The sequence below is a fragment of the Lissotriton helveticus genome, chromosome 4_1, assembly GCF_964261635.1.
Source record: "Lissotriton helveticus chromosome 4_1, aLisHel1.1, whole genome shotgun sequence".
Lineage (NCBI taxonomy): Eukaryota > Metazoa > Chordata > Amphibia > Caudata > Salamandridae > Lissotriton > Lissotriton helveticus.
In genome coordinates this window covers 1115597142-1115619457 of record NC_136063.1, presented here as the reverse complement: position 1 = coordinate 1115619457, position 22316 = coordinate 1115597142, and the positions used below count along the sequence as shown (strand labels likewise).

At 44.5% G+C, this 22316-nt stretch overlaps 1 protein-coding gene across 8 annotated transcripts in view; it reads right to left on the bottom strand.

The window, feature by feature from the left end:
- The window catches only part of FHOD3 (formin homology 2 domain containing 3), a 1303582-nt gene that overhangs the window by 142867 nt on the left and 1138399 nt on the right, over positions 1 to 22316 (bottom strand). For all 8 annotated transcript variants that reach the window (XM_078687715.1, XM_078687716.1, XM_078687717.1 and 5 more), the window contains 2 exons: positions 13935 to 14149; positions 1045 to 1401 (listed from right to left, as the gene is read on the bottom strand). In XM_078687715.1, the coding sequence (XP_078543841.1) occupies positions 1045 to 1401; positions 13935 to 14149 (572 nt within the window). The remainder of the gene's footprint in view (positions 1 to 1044; positions 1402 to 13934; positions 14150 to 22316) is intronic.

Genomic DNA, 22316 nt, shown 5'->3' with positions numbered 1-22316 from the left:
CACACTTTCAAGCGCAGTCATACTCGTAGAATCTGCATTGTCTGTAAAAGTGAAGTTGTTTGGTAAATGGAATCTAAACACTTGATTAATGTTATGAAAGAAATATACAAGTAACAATATATGATATTAATATATGAATATCAAATGTAACTAGATAATGAAGTGATCTTGCTGAGAAACTATAGTTATTTAAGAAAGGTCCTGCATAGAATAGCACCCAGGATGAGAGTCTGCAAAAAATAATTACGATGAGCAGCCCTGGCGGGATATTCCAAATTAGCCTTGCTGGAATTTGTTTCCAGAATTCAACCTGCTGATGAAAAGCTTGATATAGTAATCACAGGGGCAAATTTACTAAAAAGCCATTCAATGCAGTGACGGAAGTTGGCGCTGCATTGTGTAAAAGGGAGACAGAAGAACAGTGCCATATTTACTAAGATATGGTGCTGTTGCCCTCTCCCCCAGCACTAACACACTTTGGGCCTCCCTGCTCCACACACACAGCAATGCAGCATAGTGCAAGGGTAACTGTGTGATGCCTAGTATAGGTTTGGTTTTGAATGGTAAACTTCTAGTACAAAAAAACAGTGCTTCAACATAGTTTAGTACAGTACTGTACTAATGCAAAGTTTAAGAAGTTTGGAGAACAAAAAACTTTTAAATAGATTTATACCTCCCTCAATCAGGTGAACAAATCTGATGCAAATATATGGCCAAAATGAAAGTGTACAGAACTTTGTTTCAAAATATATCGGTTCTTGTATGAGCGGTTGCATTGGAACGCTCATGTACCACCAATATAAGATGCCCCTTTTTGCAAAATAGCTCAGAGTAGTGCAAAGCAGAGCATAGTGCTACATTGCATTACTTTAAGGCTACTTCCGATTGCAAAAAAAAAGTTTTATGTTGGAAAGTAAATCCCAAATCAAGACTTTCCACAGGCTAGTGTCACTTATGGGGACACAGCACAGGCACAAAGTGTTGATAAATCTGTGGCTCCACTGTCCCATAAAGTGTAATGTTACAAACGGAGCGGACGCTCACCCGCCTCGTTGTCGCTGGTGATCTTGTCCTCCTTTTCCTCTCGCTCTAAAGTGCTGCTTGCAGAAGATATGCTAGATGCTGAGCAATTGTCTTTTTCATTCACTTCCTCATTTTGTCGCTCTTTTTCACTAAGAATTGCACTTTCTTCAGACTCCCTCTCCGATCCCTGTTCTAGCTCACTCTCCTGCTCCACATCTGCCGATTCAACTTCCTGTGTGGTTGTTTCCACTTCCTGCTCTGCTTGTACAGCAGGCTCTGGCTCAGGTTCTGTTTCCGTTTCTAGCTCGGGCTCAGGCTCGGGCTCTGGTTCGGGCTCGGGCTCGGGCTCTGTCTCTGGTTCAGCTTCACTGGTACTGGCTGGAGGATACAAAGAAACAGACAAGCGGTTCAGTTTTCAACATAAAGTCATCAAAATACACATAACACATCATCTCCAGAGTTCACATGATCTAAGCATAAGGGAGCCTTGTCAGTTGCAACAAATACCCATAATTTCTTTACTCCATATGCATTTTGAATATTTCTGCTTCAGATTAAAAAATTAAAAAAATTCTGGGAGGAGGTTCCACAATGTTGATAATGTACCAGTAACTCTTTTCTCCTAATACTAATACCGATATAGGCTGTATTAATAAAGTTATATTCTTTATGTCTAGTAAAGTTATGTTTTACATTGAATCCAGGGGTGTAACAAGGGTCACATGGGCCGTAATGCTAGCAAAAAAAGTTACCATAGGACAGCCTATTTGGGTAGTAATTGTCATTCTTAACTGTGATGCAGGAGGTCATCATATCCCTGGGCCTCAATGCCACTGCAGCTGCTGAACTAATGATAGCTATGCCTCTGTAATAGTCACAATACTCATCACCCAAAAGCTTAAGTCAACTTCTGGCTGCAACAGTATGATGCTAGAGACTTTAGCCGGGGCCAGTTTACAAAATAGGATATACTTGATGGCTCTGAAATCGCATTATTTAGTATGAATGCTTAGGGCATATGCTATTTATGTAGGCACATTCCAGCCGAAAAAAGTCCTTCTTCTATGATAAATGTGTCAATTTATGAATAGGGGTGATACCGGGGCTAATATATGCGACCGTAAATAAGAACGGCAAAGAAGTAACAACTATGCATGGTGGTTTGCACATTCTGTGAGCCCTTTCACACTGAGAACCCTTCCCAAGCTGCACCAAGAACAGTTCCTCAGCTGAGTTGCAAAAGAAAGTCTCGATGTAACGCCTGGTGTTTAGGGGTCTATTCTGAAGAGTGTAGATTCTGGGTCAGAAAGGAATATACTGCCTTGTGTATCTGTAGTTTTTTATTTCCTTGCTGCCCACTCCAAATGTTGGCTTTACCTCCTTCGGGTGGGTAGTATTAGTTGGTTAAATCCTGTAGTGGAATTTGCAGGTTCTCGTTTAATCGTCAGCACTGTTTCTAGCGCGGGGACACACCAGTGGTGTAACCAGGCGCTTTACAAATGGATAATTACGTAAATAAATAGAGTTTGTAAAATCTAGATATAAAAACCAGGGACACATTACAAGTCACCCTGGGGAGGAAATACTGGACCCAATACGATATTACCGATATTAAAGTACCCCTTTACTGGAAATTATAAGTTTTGGGCTCTGAAGGGGGAACACCATCATTTTTTGGCCCATTTGGGTCATATTTTTCCAGATTTCTGGGTCCTTGACTGATCACTTAGTCCAACTTCTTTTAGGAGGCGGAATATGTGACTGAAAAAGTCACCTGCTGAAACCTAATAATGAGGAGTAGTATTTCTACATAAAAACGTGCACAAATAACACTCAACACAACTAGTAATGAGAGCTTAATATCTTGATCTCCTAATTCAGTTTTATACTAATGACACCAAATGCATCAGTCAGGCAGTTTCCAAGGACAGCACATGCGCTTCATGCGAAACTATCTGGAAAAAATTGCTGTTCGGCCTCACAAATGGATTTGATTAGATCCAGATAGTTCTGAGACAGTTTTGATTGGTTCCAGCAGCTGCTCTGATGTCGACAAGCTTCACCTAGAAACATGCCTCCATGGCCAGAGACTGGTGATCCGCCAATTGTCAGAAAGGAAGTGCTGAGTTATTGCTCATTGTTTGTCATCTTCTTTAAGCTAGCACGAGATAAGTGCAACATTTGAAGTCCGGAGTTACCAAGAGAAAAGTTTTACGAGAATAAAGTATATTCAACTCATTGCAGCATCTATGAAAATAGACAATGCTACAACATGGCAATTTCTTGTTTCATTTGGCCTTCTTAGGTCCAAACTGAAGGGCCACACTCAGTCCTGTATAAGGACAGTGAGCTGTTGATGGGTGTCAAAGGAAACAGCCATGTCATTTAGGTCTTTTGGTACTCTAAGTCAGTAAAGATGCTTTCAATGCACACATCACTGTGGCCTGAATTGGAAAAAGAGAGCACATTACTGTGATCTTGAAGACGGACATCTGTTTCTAAGCCAAATATTAGAATGAATATTCAGGGATTTATGGTTTTCATTATAAATTTAATATTTGTATTTGAGGTGTTTGGAAAGCACTGCCTACTACCTAGGATAGTCTCAGAGTACTTAAAGAGGGGGATGAAGGCATGCCGGACTGGCCGTTGCGGGCACCGGGCAATCCACCGGTGCGCAGCAAGGGTGGGGGCCGGTTTGGGGCCCCTGGGGGCAGGCCCGGACTGGCCGTTGTGGGCACCGGGCAATCCCCCGGTCGGCCGCAAGGGTGGGGGCCGTTTTTGTTGCAGAGCCATTTTTGCAGCATAGCTGCAAAATCGGCCCTGTAACAAAATCGGCTGAAAAGCGGCCCTCGCAAAGCGCTCGACCCACTCCCGCCCGGGGGGCGGGGGAGCCGGCCGAGCACTTTGCCAGGGCCGGTTTTGGTTCCCAGTCCGGCCCTGCCTGGGGGCCGATTTTGTTACACGGTCGTTGCAGAATCGGCCCTGTAACAAAATCGGCCAAGAAGCGGCCCTGGCACAGAGCTCGGTCACCCCACAACACGGCTGGCCGAGCACTTTGCCAGGGCCGGTTTTGGAAGTTGAAGACAGTATTTTTTCACCAAATTTTTCACATGGAAGAGATCTGACCATAGAGAGAACTTTTGCCAAAAGTCTATTATCCGGACAGATGGATAGCAAGTAGTTTGAGATTGCCAGGCCCTAGACTTTCTAGAGGTTAATTTGAATTAAAGACGTTGGTGAGATAGCTTGGGCAAGGACCATGTAAGCTTTATGAACGAGGTAGAGGTTTGTGAATTAGGATAATTCTTTAATCTTTTGCCAGTAGAGCACCTTAAATGTGGGCGAGAAATTTTCTTGTCATATAAAAGAGAAAATTACGGGAGCACAATGAATTGGAACTCTGTCGTTTATAGAGCTTTTTTGGGATGTTGGGTATACATGCTATAAAAGTAAGATTCCTCTTAGAAGAAGTAGCGGATGTAAAGCTGATTTAAGCATAACAATCAACATGTGATAGGAATGACAGTGCACTGGTGCCATACATTTTGTCAACAAATAAACTGGGTCCAATGTACTACCAGGGTAAAATCTTCATAAGCAGCAAGGTTTTGCAATTCCCTCCGTTATGATAAAGGACCACGTTTATTAGGCCTGGGTAGTTACAGGACAACGTGCTTAATAATTAATGTGATGGCAAATAAAGTCTCCTAATATTGGCTTCACAGCTTAACCTCCAAATTAATATGGCTGAGAAAAGAACGGTCAACTAATTCAAAGGACTTTGGACAGCCGCATTTGTGAAATGGTACAGTGAAATCAGGTTTAAATTTGGAGGCCTCCTAGAGTAAAACCTGGCCAGTGATATGAACCGATTTAATCATCTGTGTACCTGTCCTTTTCAAGCATTACATTCTACACTGTGATGCAAATTGATCTCCAGCATTATTTAGAAGATCTCAAAATGTTTAGGAACATATTGCTGTTTTTGACTCTTGGACAATTTTCCCCATTCCAGAAGGGTGCTGAATGTATGGACGACGTGTTTGCTTTCTGAGCTTTAATCACTCTGCACCAGGACGAACCCCCAACTACTCCGACAATTAGTACAGAAGATTCAGAATGACAGCATGGTATACTTGTCCAGTATCTAGTCCATTCACAATGAAAGTGATTACTTGACGCAGAAGGCTTGCTGGGCTCCATGGTGGGCTCCACAACAGTGAATGTCACACTGAGTGCTTCCCATCATTTGGAGGCAGATACAGACACGAGTCTATGAATATACCTTTCTTAGGACCTTCATGCTGAGTATGTTAGAATTCCTCTCCTACTGCTGGCCTTCATTTGCTGACAGTTACAGTTTTTAAAGTTAACTAATTTTACAACAAAAAATATGATAAATGTTATGTTCCTAAAAGGCTCAAAGACAAATGAATGAGCCAAATTTCATGACAGGGATGTGTTATGTTTTGTCCTGGAACAATAACTCCAAAAATAATACCCGGTAGCCTGACAATGTATTCCACTACATTTCGCAGGTTTCCAGAGAACAAGAAAAACGTAAAATATCAGGAGTCTAATGTAGGTAACTGGTGGAAGGGAAACAAGTCTAATGGGTGGTTTTAAGAAGAGAAGAAAATGCCAGAACTCAGAAGAATAGAAAGGGTGTGCATAATGTTTCAATTGTATTCGGCAAAAACTGATATTTTCTGATTTTAAGCAAATTTGTTCTACTAAAATTTAAATGTCACCTGATACAGTATGCTTCAAAATAGAACACAACAAGTGTTGAATTTAATAGAAAGCTAAAAGGCATGATCGGAAACTGGCAGAGTCGTACATTAGACTGACAGAAAGCACATGTTTTTGCACGCATATTTACTTTAGTGTGGCCACATCAAACGTGATGCTAGCTTCCAACCGCTTGGCATATGGCATGCATTTAGCCTTCGTTTGGTTGGCATATGGCATCCATTGTTGATTATGAACCTCCTACCTTTATTTCTGACAATGAAACTCACCCATTGGCCTCGTGAGCTGGAGTATTTTTTCACTGTGCCGGCACGCAAGACTTGGCCATTTGCAGCTAAAGAATACCTGAGGTTAATCAGAAATATAGGCCACGCATTGCAGATATGTTTAACCTGACACCATTCGCTAGATATGAGATGAGTTTTCTCTACGCGCCCTCTTGTAAGAACCACTCAACTGAACATGTGCTATTGTAGACAATGCTGTGCTTGTGCTTGTAATGGTTGAGACCCGTGTTGCCAAAGCTGGAAATGGTAAAGGATAGTGAGGATAGATATAAGGTGGAAAGTTGTTAAAATAAGAGGGTGCAAATAGTGTAGAGAGTTTGGTACACATAGTAATGTTTAGCTCTACGTCATCGTACCATGATATAGTGGCAGGTCTGGTTGGAAGCTGGTGGGGGTGGAAGCACAGTTTTGGGATGTGGTGGAATGATAGAGAGGCTTGATAATGAAGTACTGGTAGGTGGAATAGCATACTCACCCCATCGTCATAATTATTTCAAAGAGCTTTGCTACTTGAAGGCATCCAAGTGTGATGTTGTCATGTTGTCGTGTGGTATCTAAGGATGGTGTGCAAGGGTGGGAGAGCTATGAGTTGTCGGGAGGGGGTCCAGTGCTGTGAGATGAGAGAACAGCGCTGGATAATGACAATAGCTAAGAGTGATAGTGTGGTGATGGAGGGTGGTAATGCAGTGGAGTGGGCATTAATGCAGTGATTAGAGTTGTTAGTGAGTGGTGGGTTGGTAGTGTGGAGGTGAGATGGTAGGGTGGTTGTTGTGGAAGTAAGGTGGGAGCTAGATGTATGGTGTTGGAGCTGCTAGTAAAGTGCTGGGATGTAGTTATGTGATGCTTTGTGTAAAACTCTGATTCTGAAAAAAAAGAGCTGGAATAACAGTGAGGTGATGGGTGGTGGTAATGTGGACCTGCAGGGTCAAAGCCCTAATCTGTGCTGTAGAAGGGGGCAGCCAAAATGTGGTAGAATGGAGTGGTAGCATGGTAGTGTGGGCAGCAGTGTCTTACAGGGCATTGTTAGCGTGGTGTGAATTGTGGCAGGGGTTGTAGTGCAGTACTTTGCAGTACTGGGGTAGATGAGTAGTGCTGTGAGGTGAGGTGGTAGTGCTATTGTGGTAATCTGGAAGTGGTAGATCGTAGTGATTGCTGTAAGTCAGTGGTCCAAGCCATTAACCTTTCCAGATGGACTATAGTAATCTGTTATAGTTAGACCTTGCCAACAATCTGACCCATAGACTGCAGGTACTGCAAAACACAGCAGCAACATGACCTCAGATAGGACTGACTGAATGGTATTATATATCTGGACACTTAGTAGCTCCTGCTTTGTCCTTCACCTATTATACGCTTGGATGCCATTGCTCTTTTTTTGCCTCTTTCAACATACCATTGCCATTACAAAAGGCATATGAGATGATTCTGCTATCAACGGACATACATGCCAGTTCATACACACTCGTTCTACTATTATGCCCAGGGGGCAATACCCAATGCTCTCAAATAAGTATTCGTCAGTTATGTACTGTATACTTCGCTGAACATCTCATCCTTCATAATATGACTGGAAAAACTGCTGTACAATTATTGATGAGAAAATTGTGCATGGCAGGGTCAAGGGTTATAGTTACTCACCCACACAGCCATTCACACAGTCACTCACTCTCAGCAATTTTTCCCAAGAGACTGTTTCTTCCACCAATCATTAGATTGAAACATTCTCAACACTTTATGATAGAAGAAGCATAAATGATACAGCTTTGTTCATGCTCATTGCTCCTCCCAATTATATTAGGAATCCTGACCGGGAAAGCCTGAAACAAGGCATCCAACAAAGCATGGGATAGTGATGCAACATTACACCAAAATGCCTTGATGTCATTGTGCCTCAGTTACTGTATACACAATACAAAGTTATAAACAACATTAACAGCGTGCCTAGACGCCTTCACTTGGAAGACATCACCTTTGCAGTGCTGTCCCCTACATAAACCTTTCATCATACATTAGAACAATAGTATATATCTAGCACCATGTTTTTGCTCAAGCCCTCTCATTCACAGCAGATCCATTCTGTTGTATTGCATTTCAAATGTGTTTATATAGCATTTTCCACACCCCGTGAGGGCTAAAGTATAATTTGGATTATTCAGTAAGTAGCAACTTCATATGTTTCAAATATGCAATTCTTCATGGTCCCAGTAGGTCACTGGATTGCTCTGCCTTTCATCAAGCTCCTGGACGCTCTTCTCAGCAACCTCAATTTCCCACTCTATAATTCCAATGACACCAACTCCGCTAACCACCTAGAAAGCATGAGCAACATCGGACTCACACAACTGGTCACCAGCCCAACACACTGCACAGGACACACCCTGGATACAATCGTTACAGCCAGTGACAGAATAAGATTCAGCTACACCTTCGAGCTCACCCGGACAAACCCCAGCATCGTCCACTTCTCCATCGCAGGCTCACCGCAACCAACACACATGCCCCCCCCACCCCTGCTTACCACAGATACAACAATATTACCAAGACCCAATGGGCTGCCGCCCTCAACATCACTGGACCCAACACCACCAACAACCTTGAGATTCCCACCCAAACCTTCTCCGACTAGATCTCCAATTGCGCTAACAGAATCTCCCCCATTGGAAATGGCCAACTACAGCAGATACAACAAACACACCAGCTGTTTCACCCACAATCTCTGGGCCTTAAAACGTGAGTGCAAGCGACTGGAGAGACGATGGCGGTCTAGCATGATGCCCTCAAACTTCACCGCCTTCAAATCTGACCTGAGCAAATACCACCACCATCTGAAGGTAGCCAAAAAGGAAGTCATAGCCATCAAGGCAAGCACCCGTCAAACAAAAGTACTTTTCAGCATCGTCAGAGAATTCTCCTGCCTGTCTGCCACCAAGACCATGATCCGCCCTTCCTAAGTCCTCTGTGCCTGCTTGGCGGACCACTTCCACAACAAAATAGCAGACATCTACAACAACTTCAACCTGCAGCCAACTGACCTCGGCCACCTCCTGACACACACCGACAACTTCCACAGCCACCTCACCAATTGGACACTGATCACCACGCCAATCACCATGACGATCATGACGTCTATCCACTCCGGAGCCCTGACAGACCCCTGCCCACACCACGCTTTCAACCTGGGGTAGAAGGAAATCAGCAGCACACTCACCAACATCCTCGACTCATCCATCACCACTGCCACCTTCCCTGACACCTGAAAGCATGCAGAGGTTAAACCCCTTGTGAAGAAACCCTCTGCCGACCCCAGTGAGCTCAAAAACTAATGCCTCATCTCACTGCTATGCTTCCCGGCCAAGGTCTTGGAGAAAGCCATCAATCGCTAGCTCACTGATCATCTGGAAGAAAACAACTTACTGGACGCCTCACAGTCTGGCTTCCACTTCAACCACAGCACCGAGACAGCTCTAATAGCTGCAACTGATGACATCAGATCACGAAGAGACAGCAGCCCTGATCCTCCTCGACCTCTCAGGGGTTTTTGACACCGTATCCCACCACACCCTCATCAACAGACTCCACCACATCAGCATTAGAGGAGACACCCTCAAGTAGATCACCTTCTTCCTCACAGGACGTACACAGAGAATCCGCCTACCACCCTTCATCTCAGAATCCAAGAACATCATCTGCGGCATCCCCCAAGGATCCTCCCTAAGCCCCCAAGGATCATTCCTCAGCCCCCACAGATACTCCTTCAGCCCCATCCTCTTCAATGCCTACATGACGCTATTGGCCAAAATGATCCGCACCCACAGACTAAATATCATCTCATACGCTGACGACACCCAACTTCTCCACTCTCTTACGAAAGACACCGCCACCACCAGGCTTAACTTCCAGTACACCATGACCAATGTCACCGACTGGATGAGATCCAACTGCCTAAAGGTGAACACGGACTAGACGGAAGTGCTCATCTTTGGAAGGTGCACCCCCCCATGGGAAGGCACCTGGTGGCTAACCACACTCGGACCTTCACCTACACGTACCAACTATGCCTGCAATCTCTGCATTATACTGGACAGTGATCTCTCCATGAATTTCCAGGTCAACGCAGTAGCCTCCTCCTGATTTTCAGGTGGATACCCATCCGCACCAGAAAAATGGTGGCTCAAGCCTCCGTCACCAGCCGACTGGACTACAGAAATACACTCTACGCTGGAACCATCACACATCTCCTCAAACAACTACAGACCATACAGAACACCGCAGCCAAACTCATCCTCAACCTCCCCAAATGAACCAGCATCACCCGCCACCTCAGAAGCCTCCACTGGCTCCCTATCCAGAAGAGATGCCAGTTCAAGCTGCTGACTCATGCTTACAAGGCCCTCCACAATGCCAGGTCCTCCTACTTCGAGTACTGCCTGCCAATCCACCAGACAATTCTGATCTGCCTCTCCCACATCAGGCAAAGCAGCAGTAGAGGTTGTTCTTTCTCCTACATCGCCACCAAGTCCCGGAATGACCTCCCGCCCCACCTCCGAATCTCCTCTTCATTCGCTGACTTCTGAAAGGGACTCAAGACCTGGCTCTTCGACTAAGGCTCTCCATATCATCAGCACATGGATATCTGGGGGGGTGATAAGCTGTACTACAAATAGTGGTTGATTGATTGAGGTTTAATTCAGTTAGTTAAACCCATACCTTTTTTACAGCGCAGTGCGAAAAATGAAATGTTAAATTAACTAGAAGACATGTTAAAAATAGACATCAAAAACTACTACATGCATTGTCCAGAGGCTTTTACAGACTAATAGTTTTAGCACGAGGGGTGGGGAGAAGTTAAAGGAAAGGGCAGGGACTGGTCTTCTGTCACTAGGTTGTTCTTTATACGTGCCACTCTGGTGCCGGATGTTGTAGCTCCTGGTTTTCCCATACGACAATGCAGGGAGGTACCAACTTTCTTTGCGTATCAAATTAGGCCTCACATCCAGGAGCCTGGGAGCAATACTATGCCGCCCAATGCCCAGATGGTGACTGGTTATCCATACATGTACAAGCAGTTTCATCATCTCATGCCTGGACTATGCACACCCCTGCCTGGGGCTTTCCAAATACCCATCCTTTCATCAAATGTCCTCCTTGAGTGCCGAAAGGATAAAACAGGCCTTAACAATCCTTCTGCTAGCCCCCTGCCAAACACCTGCACTACCTCTGCATGAATGTCCATACAACTGCATTGACAGAAAGGTGTAACCTAGCACTGATGTGCCACAGCATCGGCACTTCACTTTCAGCATGGTTCAAACAGTAATGCCCATTCCATTATAAGGATGACAGGGCTTCCCTTTCTGCCCAGCAAAAACTGAGTGAAGGGAGCAGTCAGGGAGACAGAGTGGTCAGAGGTGCTGGCAAGAGCTTCTTCCACGTCCCACAATCAGTGCTAAGGAGGTAACAGTCTACTTGTGCAAGCACAAACAGGTGAAATGGACACATTGCTGGGGAGAATGGACGTTTGATCGTGCACAAGGGTGCACTCTAAAACACAGTCAATGTACGCCAGCGTCATTTTCTGCTGTTCATCAAATAATCACTGCAAGAAGCCAACACAATCCTCCCTCAAATGTGCCTATTGCTCTGCAAACCAAAACCTAGTACAAATTCCAAGAACAGCATGCGAAACCTAGGGAGGGAGGATGGCACTTGGCAGTCCAGGACCCACAACTGCACAACACACACCGCATCACAGTAGGCTCAAAACAAAACCATATGACCTTTAGAAATAATAGGAAAGCCAACTGCTCTAAGCTCTCTATTCAACCTTTGACCAGGTCCAAAGGCCACGAGCAGGTGATGTAAATTGCATTGTTGCCCAATACAGTTCCTTCAAGCACTCTGCCAAAACCAAGCAATAACATTTTAAATGACAGCTGCTGCTGCTTCTGTTGGCGTGCAGAACAAGAGATCTTTTTTATTTGGAGTACTAAAAGGCGCTTTAACTGAAATAAAGGAACAAATAAGTATGCATGAAGCAAACATAAATGCTTATCCATTCTTCATCCTGTCGCCTACTCACGCACTCATTTGACCCTTTAATAGTGCTTTGTTTCCCGTGTCCTCCCTGTCTTGATATCCATCTTCCTTCTCTGTGTTCATCCTCTACTGAATTAATCTGTCTGCACAAACCACTTACCCATGACATGTCCATCTATGTACCTACCCAATGGTCAGACTGATCCATTCATGCATCAAGTCATCCATCCATCCAACCATCCATCCATCCATCCTTCCCAACCATACCACCTTCCAGTCATCCATCCACCCCATACCCCATCGCCTGCCTGCCAACACGCATAAGTCGTCCCATTGGGCACTCGGTTTGAACACTTATGTGCTTTATTCTGGTCATATTCTTCACTCTATTCCTCACTGTTTCAATTCCATTTTAGACCTCAGTGCTGTTCATCAATGATCTTGATGAGATCACATCTAGGAGGAAATCATGATTTCGCAAAATGATGTTGTAGAAAAGTTAATTTCCCCAAATTTCAGGCTGTACACACCTGAGGAAGCAGTGTAGCAATAGATCACGTCCAATATATCACTGCAAATAAACGAGTTCCCTCTCAGGACATTGAACGTCCTTATCAGTACAATGTCTTGAAACTTTTCTATGACCTGACAGATGACCAGCTAGACTTTACAGTGACCCCGAGCAGGGTCCACCTAAACACATATGCCTTAGCATCCACACTTCGTAAATGCTCATAGGGCAGGAAACACTCTAGTGCAGAGAGAACCAATCTCCAACCTAAAGAGGCATCAAACACACCAATGAAAGAAACCCTCCGGGGAAGCGCAGAACGCTCTCTGCAACTCCAGCACGCAAACTGATGCTATATGTTAAGTTTATCTGCAGTGCCAGTGCTGCTACGCCATGCTTTCTGTTGAAAATAGACAGAACGCAGCTTCCTGAAGATAAGTCTTTATTGGACGTCTCCGCTGCTCCACAACTCAACAGCAGCCTTGCCTCAGTTTCATTCTTTAAATTTCTCTTTAAAGTATAGGCCGATTTAGACTGTTCCCTGGCAACAACATCTACTGCAGATGTGCTCAATGGGAAGCCCTAGCTAATAAACCATAACCAAGAAAAAAAATGCCTTATTTCAAGCTTGGTTTAAAATACTTTAACACAACCTCCAACACACGGACCGTGCTCTGTGCAGTGCCAATATGACACTCAGGGGTGCAATTACCACCATGCCATTCCGACATTCTAGTCCACACCCCCGTCCAGCAACTCTTGCCCCTCATACTAGGCCCCTCTGCATCCTCTCGAATACGTGCTTCCGCCACTCAGCGTCTCACAGCTGCAATCGTTCGTGACGTGTTAGGCACTACCTGCCACCTGAGGGATCTTCACGTGAGGCAGTTCTCCCACCATGTCTCCAGTCCCTGACAGGCACTGTCATTTAATGTGCCCCTTCCTCCTTTGTGTCATCTCATCTCACACACCTGGTCATACGTCAGCACATTCACTCCATCATTGTCCGAGCACTAAACTGCGGGGCCCTCTCTGCTTGGCCAACGCCTGCAGGACATGATGCCATTCAACCCACTCTTTGACTGCCTAGAGTTGTGCAGCAATTGACAGACAGATGGTACCTCATCACGCAACATTATAATGCAGAGATCTCCGATCTCTAGTGTAAACATGTCAAGGAATCTCAGAACGTATGGCCCACATGTCCACATTGACATCCATACATCCAGCTCTGTGCGAATGACAGTCTTTGGAGAGAAGGCACATTTCCAATGGTTTCAAGTCACCCATGCATTCTTCCCTTTTTCTGAACCTGTACTCACCATCCGAGTGCTGGGGTGTCCGACAGGTGGTCGGGGCGGTCCTGGGGGTCTCCTGAGCCCCTCCAGGGGCTGGGCTCGGGCTCTTGGGGACGGGCGATGTGGCAGTAACTGGGGGGCTCAGGTTCAGTGACAGCTCACTCCTGCCGCGGCACACGCTTCGACTTTTCACCTCCTTTTCGTACTCCTCGGCAGCCAACTTTTCCAAGTATTTGTATCTGAAAAACGGAAATTGCGACACATTTCAGTCAGGCGAGCGGCTTCCAAGGTTTGGCGGGAGATTGCAGATGTCTGAGAGTGATGCACCTGCAGAGAATACGGGATGCTGTCCTGGTGGAAAGCACGAATCGGCGGATGTGCTGTGGAAACACAGAGATACTCCAAGAGCACATCACACGGATCGGAAAAAGTCATCAACGAAAAGTAACATCCAACGTGGGTGGATTATTTTAACCACAGTCTAACGCACACTTCGCTACATTCCACAATATCAGTCGAAGCAAACTATTTCCAAGTTGTGCAGAAAGCATTGGCCAGGGGGGAGGGTGGAATTAACAACTCACTCAGGAAATAAATCTTCATAATGGCAGCAGGGCCGCCACAGGCTCCTGGGCTTCTGTTTGAAAGACCCGGCTACCTGCCCCTTTGACGAGCAGGGGACCTGGACTACACTCGGTTGATCCTGTGTCTGCAGTGGAAACGATTTCCCTTTTTTTCTCCCCCTTATTCCAAAAAAATGTCTCTGCTGGTCGGAGACATTCAATAGCTTTGACCTGACGTCACATATAGTTTATTCATCAAAGTCACTTTAGGAAGAACAAAGCTACATCTGTTTTGCGTTTAGGCAAGCAGAACTCACTAACTGTTTATTAAGACCAGCTACCAATCATATTCCTCATACTGTGCTTTATAGATTTAGACCAAAATAACTTTGAAATATGTGCCTATTCCAGATGTCTGCTAATTTTATCCGCCATTATTTGCTCGGGAATAATTCCGCAGAGCGTGCGCAGCTGCGCCGGTCGCTTCTGACTCACCGTGTGTCATGCTCACAAGTACACGGCTTACCACGCTCATGGTGACGGAAGTACGTGTCTAGTGCCCCATATGCACGTGGCGGTTGTCACCACAGAGCCCGCTTCACAGCACGTCCCATCATTCTTTTGCCTGACTCTTCTCAGGAGCCTGACTTCCGCGCTGTATTACCTGCAGGTTCCCCCCTTTCTTTTGGAGTTCCGAGTACGGTGGTATTGCAGGCCCTTGTGTACAAATATTCAATTTAAGGAATCCTCAACTGAAATGATTAACGATTCGCAATTTGCGATTTCTTGAACAGAATGTACAAAAATAGATTTGCTAGAAATGGTCACAATTTGTGCACCGACTTCAAACGAATCCATTGATATTTTGAGAACGGACCTATGTATTAATAGGTTTGTTCTCAAAATACGACTCGTAGTGAGTCACAATTCAACCTACCTCATAAATATATATTAGGTAGGCCATAAATTAAGACCCACCACAATTGGCTACAATGACAGGCATGGAAGCCTGCTGGGTTAGATTCATCACCATGCCTGTGATTTCTTTTAAATAAAGCAAAATTGTTTATAAAGGCATCCAGTTTTCCTTAAAGGAAAACGAGATGTGTTAGACAAAATATTTTAAAAAATGACACAAACCTTTTTTACGAGCATGCATGGACCACTGCTTGCTCACAAAGGGGGGGGGGACTTGTGGTACCCTTGGAATCCCTTTGCATTTGCGAATAACTTACCATATCATTTGCGAAGGTGGAAAACAAATAATATTTTGAGACCGGATTTTGTTTGCCAAACATTAATATATAGCTTAAAGATTCGGTATCTGGAAGGGGCGCCCTTAACATGCTCCTTCCAAATACTTAATCAGTGTTTTATTCCCAAAACCAATTAGCGATTTGGTAAGATTCAGTAACATTTTACTAAATCGCAAATTGGGTTTGGTCAAATAAAGTATGCCTTTACGTAGACAGAAAGACTCTGATTTTACACAGCAATGACTCCTCTATTACAGCGGAAGAGCGCTGCCCCACTGCTTTCTTGTAGTTCAGAAGCAAAAACATAAAATGGTAATAACTTTTAGTTATTACTATTTTATGTGTTCTTCGCGGGCGGGTGGGCTGGTCTGCTCTGGTTACGGAGCAGGACGGGGGAGGAGTGGTTTGCCTCTCGGGCCGCCCAAACCAGTCATGCACACTTTCCCCTTCTCCATGCAGTCTGCATTGCAGCCTGCATGGAGAACATGCTCACCCCTACAGCCAGCGCTCAGACCAATCTCATTGTTTATGGGAGGGAGCCTGGCTGCCTGCTTCCTGTTCCTGTCGGAGGCAGGAGAGCAGGAGTAGAGAAGACACGGGACCCGGCCTCAAGGTAAGTGTTTTTACAATTTTTATTATGGCACCCCATGCGACCACCCGAGCCAGTCCACCCGCAAGCTATGCCGGACGAACTGATTTTACAAATTGGAGCCTTACCGGCCGTAAAATAGTTTTATACAAGTAGACTGCAGTGCAGTATTTCTGCACTCACTGCTACAAATATCGCCGATATCGGTAATACTCAAATGCAGTAATACAGCAGGATTATAAATAATCTATGATGTAATGCAGAATTCATATAACGAAATTGGTGAGGCACCATTAATTATAATGGAACTCCTTTAGAACAGGTTGAGGCCTTTACGTACCTAGGAATATCCCTTCAGTATAATATGAGATGGAAAAATCACATTGATATGGCTGTCCTAAAATTCCATCAGTTGGCGGGTGTAGTGGCACTTAAGCATAAAGCTTCACTGACTAAGCCAATCACCCCTGCTTTAGAAATTTATAACATGAAGGTGATAAGCGCCTCCCTGTACGGTTGGAATTGTGGGGATTTTCCAATCTCAAACAGTTAACATTGGCGGAGAATAGGTTCTACGCCGCTTAGTCGGGGTTCCCCAAAGTACTCCAACTGTCCCATTAGCATATGATCTTGGTAGGAAGAACATAGAGGATTTGGCTCGGCTACAACCTTTATTATACTGGAGATGGATCATGACAACCCCTGAACTAGCTCATTATGCCACTGCCCTGAAGGACATCATCAGGGCAGATCGCTTTCATTCTATTCTGTGGCTTAAAGAACTAAGGGGTATGTTAATTAAGCTGGAACTAGATCATCTATGGATTAATTCCAATGCCTTAAGCTTTCCATCAAAGGCAACTTTGAAAATTTTTTATTGGGATATGGTCTGGTCGATTGCTTATGGTTCCGTATCTAATACCAACCTAACTGGTCGTTTTCTTGATATCAAACCCATTCCATCATGTGAGCCTTACTGGGACATTATCGAAAGGCCGTTCAATAGAAAATTGTATTTCCAATTCAGAACCGGGACCCTGCCTCTAAAGGCATTTACTCACAAATGGTCACCAACCCAGGATGACAAATGCCACTATTGTAAAGATTTAATTGAGAACATTTCGCACCTGCTATTCGTATGTCCCCTTTATGTAAATCCCCGCCGTAAGTGGATAAAACCAGTGTGTTTAAATTTAGGAACACGTAGGTACATTGAGGCGTTAAGATTACTTGAATCAGATTGCTCACCTTGTATGGCGTTTGCCGTTGCAAAATTGTTAGGGTGGGCTCGGATTATACGCACCCGCTTTCTGCAGTTCCCAGATGCTGCCCAATGAACTTTATGACACCATTTTATGTACGTTCAACTTTTCGATCAATGTTTTATTGTAGTGTTTGTAATTACTTTGTATACATTGTTTTTAACCTGGAAAGTGACAGCACAATGGTTTAATGAGTTTTTAGATCAACTTTGTAGTATTTACAATGTAGTGTTAGGATGTATAATCGCTTTTATGACATGCTGTTGAATAAAGCTTTGAAATTTGATTTGATATTCCCAAATTCCTGGCACATTGAAGGAAAACATTCAAGCATGTTTGATCCAGTGGAATTGCGTCAGAAGTGACCTTTAAAACACCAGGATACAGTAATACTGCAGAATCATAATTCCAATTTGTGGGAAACTCCCAAAGTAACAGTGTTTGACAATACAAAATAATCTAGCACCTTTTCCGCGTTGGGGGGAAAACCCACCTAATATTGTCCTATTTACTTGAAATGCAAATAGGTAATGCTTGGAACCTGTATTTATTTGTAAATAGAGATAGAAAAAAGCCTATATTTGGTATGTGTAAAATGAATTACTGCACATATAGGTAATTAACAGCCATTTTACAAGTGGCCCATGGCACTGAAATTTACAATGAGTGATGTTTATTGCTTATGGTAATTACTACTTGGGATAAAGATTATAGTCTTTGTTACATGTCAGCAGGCCAATGCTGTCAGAATTTAAGCAGGGGGGAAGGATGGCATGTATTGGCACATGAGGATTTTAATGCAGGAAGTCCTAAAATCCCGATGTCATTTCCCCAAAAACTGGGGTAGGCAATAATCATCGTCTTCGATAATTCCTCCAAACTTTTTATCCGATCCTTGCCTCCTGGTAACCAGGCACACATATTCTTAGTCTAAGTCCTCTAAATCATTTTTGCAGAATGCTATTCGGGCCTTGGTTTGCAATTTGGCAGAAAAAAGGAATTCCCACAGGCGTGGGATAATAATGTTACAAGCTCCTTGCACGTGCAATTACACAATGGCAACGGTTTGCAGGTCTGGGACGCGGCCAGCTGTACAGATGCATATGGGTACGTATGTTTATTTTATTTTTGGGAGGAGGAGAGGCACTACGCATCACAGGCCTGATCAATTTAGGCTCCTCGATTAATGAGGCTAGGCTTTGTTTTACCAGCAGTCAATCAGGCGCTGGAGACTCCGCCGCACACAAACAAACCCGACAGATCAACGCAGACTTCTGAAAGGCAAGCTCGGAAATTCAGGGCTGCGGAGCAGAACACAGCCATTTAGACGACTTCCGGTTTACGGCAGTTTGCTCGTGGCATATTATCTTCTCCGACGAGGGAAAAGGCCTGGTCTAGATGGCTAGTGTCATAAATTGGCTATGTACACGTTGACATTAAATCCACCTCTACCCTCCTTCAATCCAGAAAGAAACCGAAGCCTACATCTTTTTTGTAAGTTCCCACCGACCTTCACATTCAGCTCCTAGTACTACTTTTCTCTTGTAACAACCTGAATCGCATTTTCTGGGATCTCACCTACTCTTCTGCACACCACTGCTCTCCAGCTCGGTTTGCTCTGCACCTGTACCTTTGCATACACACACGAGCACATAGCAAAGGACATTACATCCTCGCCTGCACTACTCTATGCGCACAGATACATACATTCTATGCACCTCTTGCTGCCATGAGTCTGCTCCTTGGGCCCTCATTACAAGTGGGCAGTTATGCATTTAGCAGGAAGACCATTGGTGAGTGGTACTTCAATCAGAGAATTCACCCCCTGCAAGCAGGCAAAGTATGAGTGGACTATTAAGGAACAATAAGGGAATTGCCAGGGGAAGTCCTAATCTAAGATATTACTGCCCAGAAGCTTGCAGTCCCTTTATTTCCCCACCCCGCAATTATTGTGATCCCCGGTAATGGTAATTCTGGAGTGCGGAAATAAAGATCACTACTCTTGGAAGCTTTACTCATCGGTTTGCACCAGTCTTCGTTCAGGACCTCTGAATGGGGTATAGCACACCAAAAGCAAATGTCTTCCCAGTTCTGAGATGCACAAACTTGCACTGTTGTGGCATATGCATGCGTGATTTGCACTAGATTGTAAATGCCAACAATAGTGCAGGCAACCAACTACTGGGAACATTTTGGCACTACGGGTAAAATCCTTGGTCCAGTACAAATGAGAGTTTGTATATGAATTACTATTTGCAGAGGAAAGGGAATGATGAAGGCCTTTGTATTCTTGTCCTTTCCAGTATCACTGAGCAAAGAAAACTTACCAATTATTTCAATCACTGTACCAATACATTTTTTTATTAATATGGATAAGACTAAAGTTATGGTCTTTGGTAAGAACAGAGTGAATTGTGTGTGGTTTATGGGACCTAGAAAACTAGAGGAAGTGTATAACTATAAGTACCTAGGTATGTGATTCCACAAAAGTTTAGATTGGACCCATGACACTAAGGCCATAAAAATGAGAGCCTTAAAGACTATATCAGGGGTGAAGAAGCTCAATAGACATTTTGGGGGACCCTCTACGAGACCAGTATAGACAGCATTCTCAGCAAAGAGTCAACCCCACATCTTATACGGAGCATAAATCCTATGTTTGGGTTCCACATTTAAATGGGATGTAATACAGGGAGGATGGTTAAAAATCTGTTAAGCCTTCCAGGTTCCTCTCTGGGTCAGCCAATAGGAATAGAAGCAAACCTAACCACCTGGAGCCATTTGGCAGGGTAGCTTACGCTTAGCTTTTAGGAAAGACTCAGAATCACACAATATACCAAAGTAGCACCCGTTTGTCCGGAGGAAATCATCAAGAATAAAAGGGGCTGGGGAAAGGAGGCCCTCATCGCAGCCACCGACGACATCAGGACCCTGCTTGACAACGGGGAAACAACCGCTCTCATCCTCCTCGACCTCTCAGCCGCCTTTGACACCGTCTGCCATCGCACCCTAACAACCCGCCTCCACAACGCTGGGATCCAAGGAAAAGCCCTGGACTGGATCACCTCGTTCCTCTCCAACAGGACCCAGAGAGTCCGCATCCCTCCCTTCCGCTCCACGGCCACCGAGGTCATCTGCGGCGTACCCCAAGGTTCTTCGCTCACCCCAACCCTCTTCAATATCTACATGAGCCTTCTCGCCGCCATCACACGCAAACACAACCTCAACATCATCTCCTACGCCAACGACACCTAGCTGATACTCTACCTCACCAAAGACCCAGCCGCCGTCAAAACCAACCTCCAGGAAGGAATGAAAGACGTCGCGGAATGGATGAAGCTCAGCCGTCTGAAACTGAACTCAGACAAGACGGAGGTCCTCATCCTCGGACCGTCCCCATCCGCCTGGAACGACTCATGGTGGCCCACAGCGCTGGGCACAGTACCGACACCCACGCACACAACCTGGGATTCATCCTGGACTCCTCCCTCGCGATGACCAAGCAAGTCAACGCCATCTCATCCTCATGCTTCAACACCCTGCGCATGCTCCGAAAAATCTTCCGGTGGTTCCCCACCGGAACCAGAAAAACTGTCACCCAGGCCCTCGTCACCAGCCGACTGGACTACGGGAACGCCCTATACGCAGGAACCACAGCCCAACTTCAGAAAAGACTTCCAACGCATACAGAACGCTTCCGTACGACTCACCCTCGACATCCCTCGCCACAGCCACATATCTGCCCACCTGAGAAACCTGCACTGGCTCCCCGTCAGCAAAAGGATCCTGTTCAGGCTCCTCACCCACGCACACAAAGCGCTCTTATCTAAGAGAGTGTCTCCTTCATGCACGAGGGAGACACTCTCTTAGATAAGAGAGTGAGACCAAGTAAAAGATAATAACTGCAATACAGGAAAATGGAGGAAAAGTCTATTGTGGGTTATCTTTTAAATGTAATATTGCACATGTTCTGCTAGACTGTTTATTTGTAAAGCATGTAAGAGGATGGATTTGAAAACCTGTTTTAGTTAAATATGAAATACGAAGCAATTAAGTTACTCTCTAGGATGTAGACCTTTGATGTAACTTGTGCAGTGGGTAGATTATTAACTGATATTAATGAAAACAACATATAGGAAATATTATGGGCATTTAACTAATACGTTTATCCTTTTTGAAAGTGTTTCCTGATATTTTATTCCTTGTTTTGTTTAATAAACTTCGGTCTAAATAAACAAGTAGTTTGACTGACTGACACTGAGCATAGAAATGCCCGCAAAAGGTAAACTTGCAAAGAAAAAATCTGAAAGTCTCTGCTAGTTTACATAGAAATACTTTACAAAAGGTAAACTTCCCGAAAAATGTGGACATATATTTTGTAACTTGGCTGGGGTCAATTAGAGATAATATCACATCAATACACAGTGCTTCTAGCAGAGAATAGCTTTGCAGAGGAAACCATGCAAGAAAACCTATTCTTGGGGTCATATCATCGCCTGCCGACATTACATTAGCTACAAATTACCTTATTAATTGGGCACTTTTACATTAGCTAAAGGTTATTTCATTACATTTGTAAATGCCAATGTACTGGTTTATAGGTTAATGGCAACAGTAGTCCCCTGTACCCTATGCATTCATTCTGTCACTCCCGGAGCCACAGAACATAACAAGGCAAATATTGCTGAAATAAAATGTTGTCTACAAATGCTTAAGAGACTGATTTAGAGTTTGTC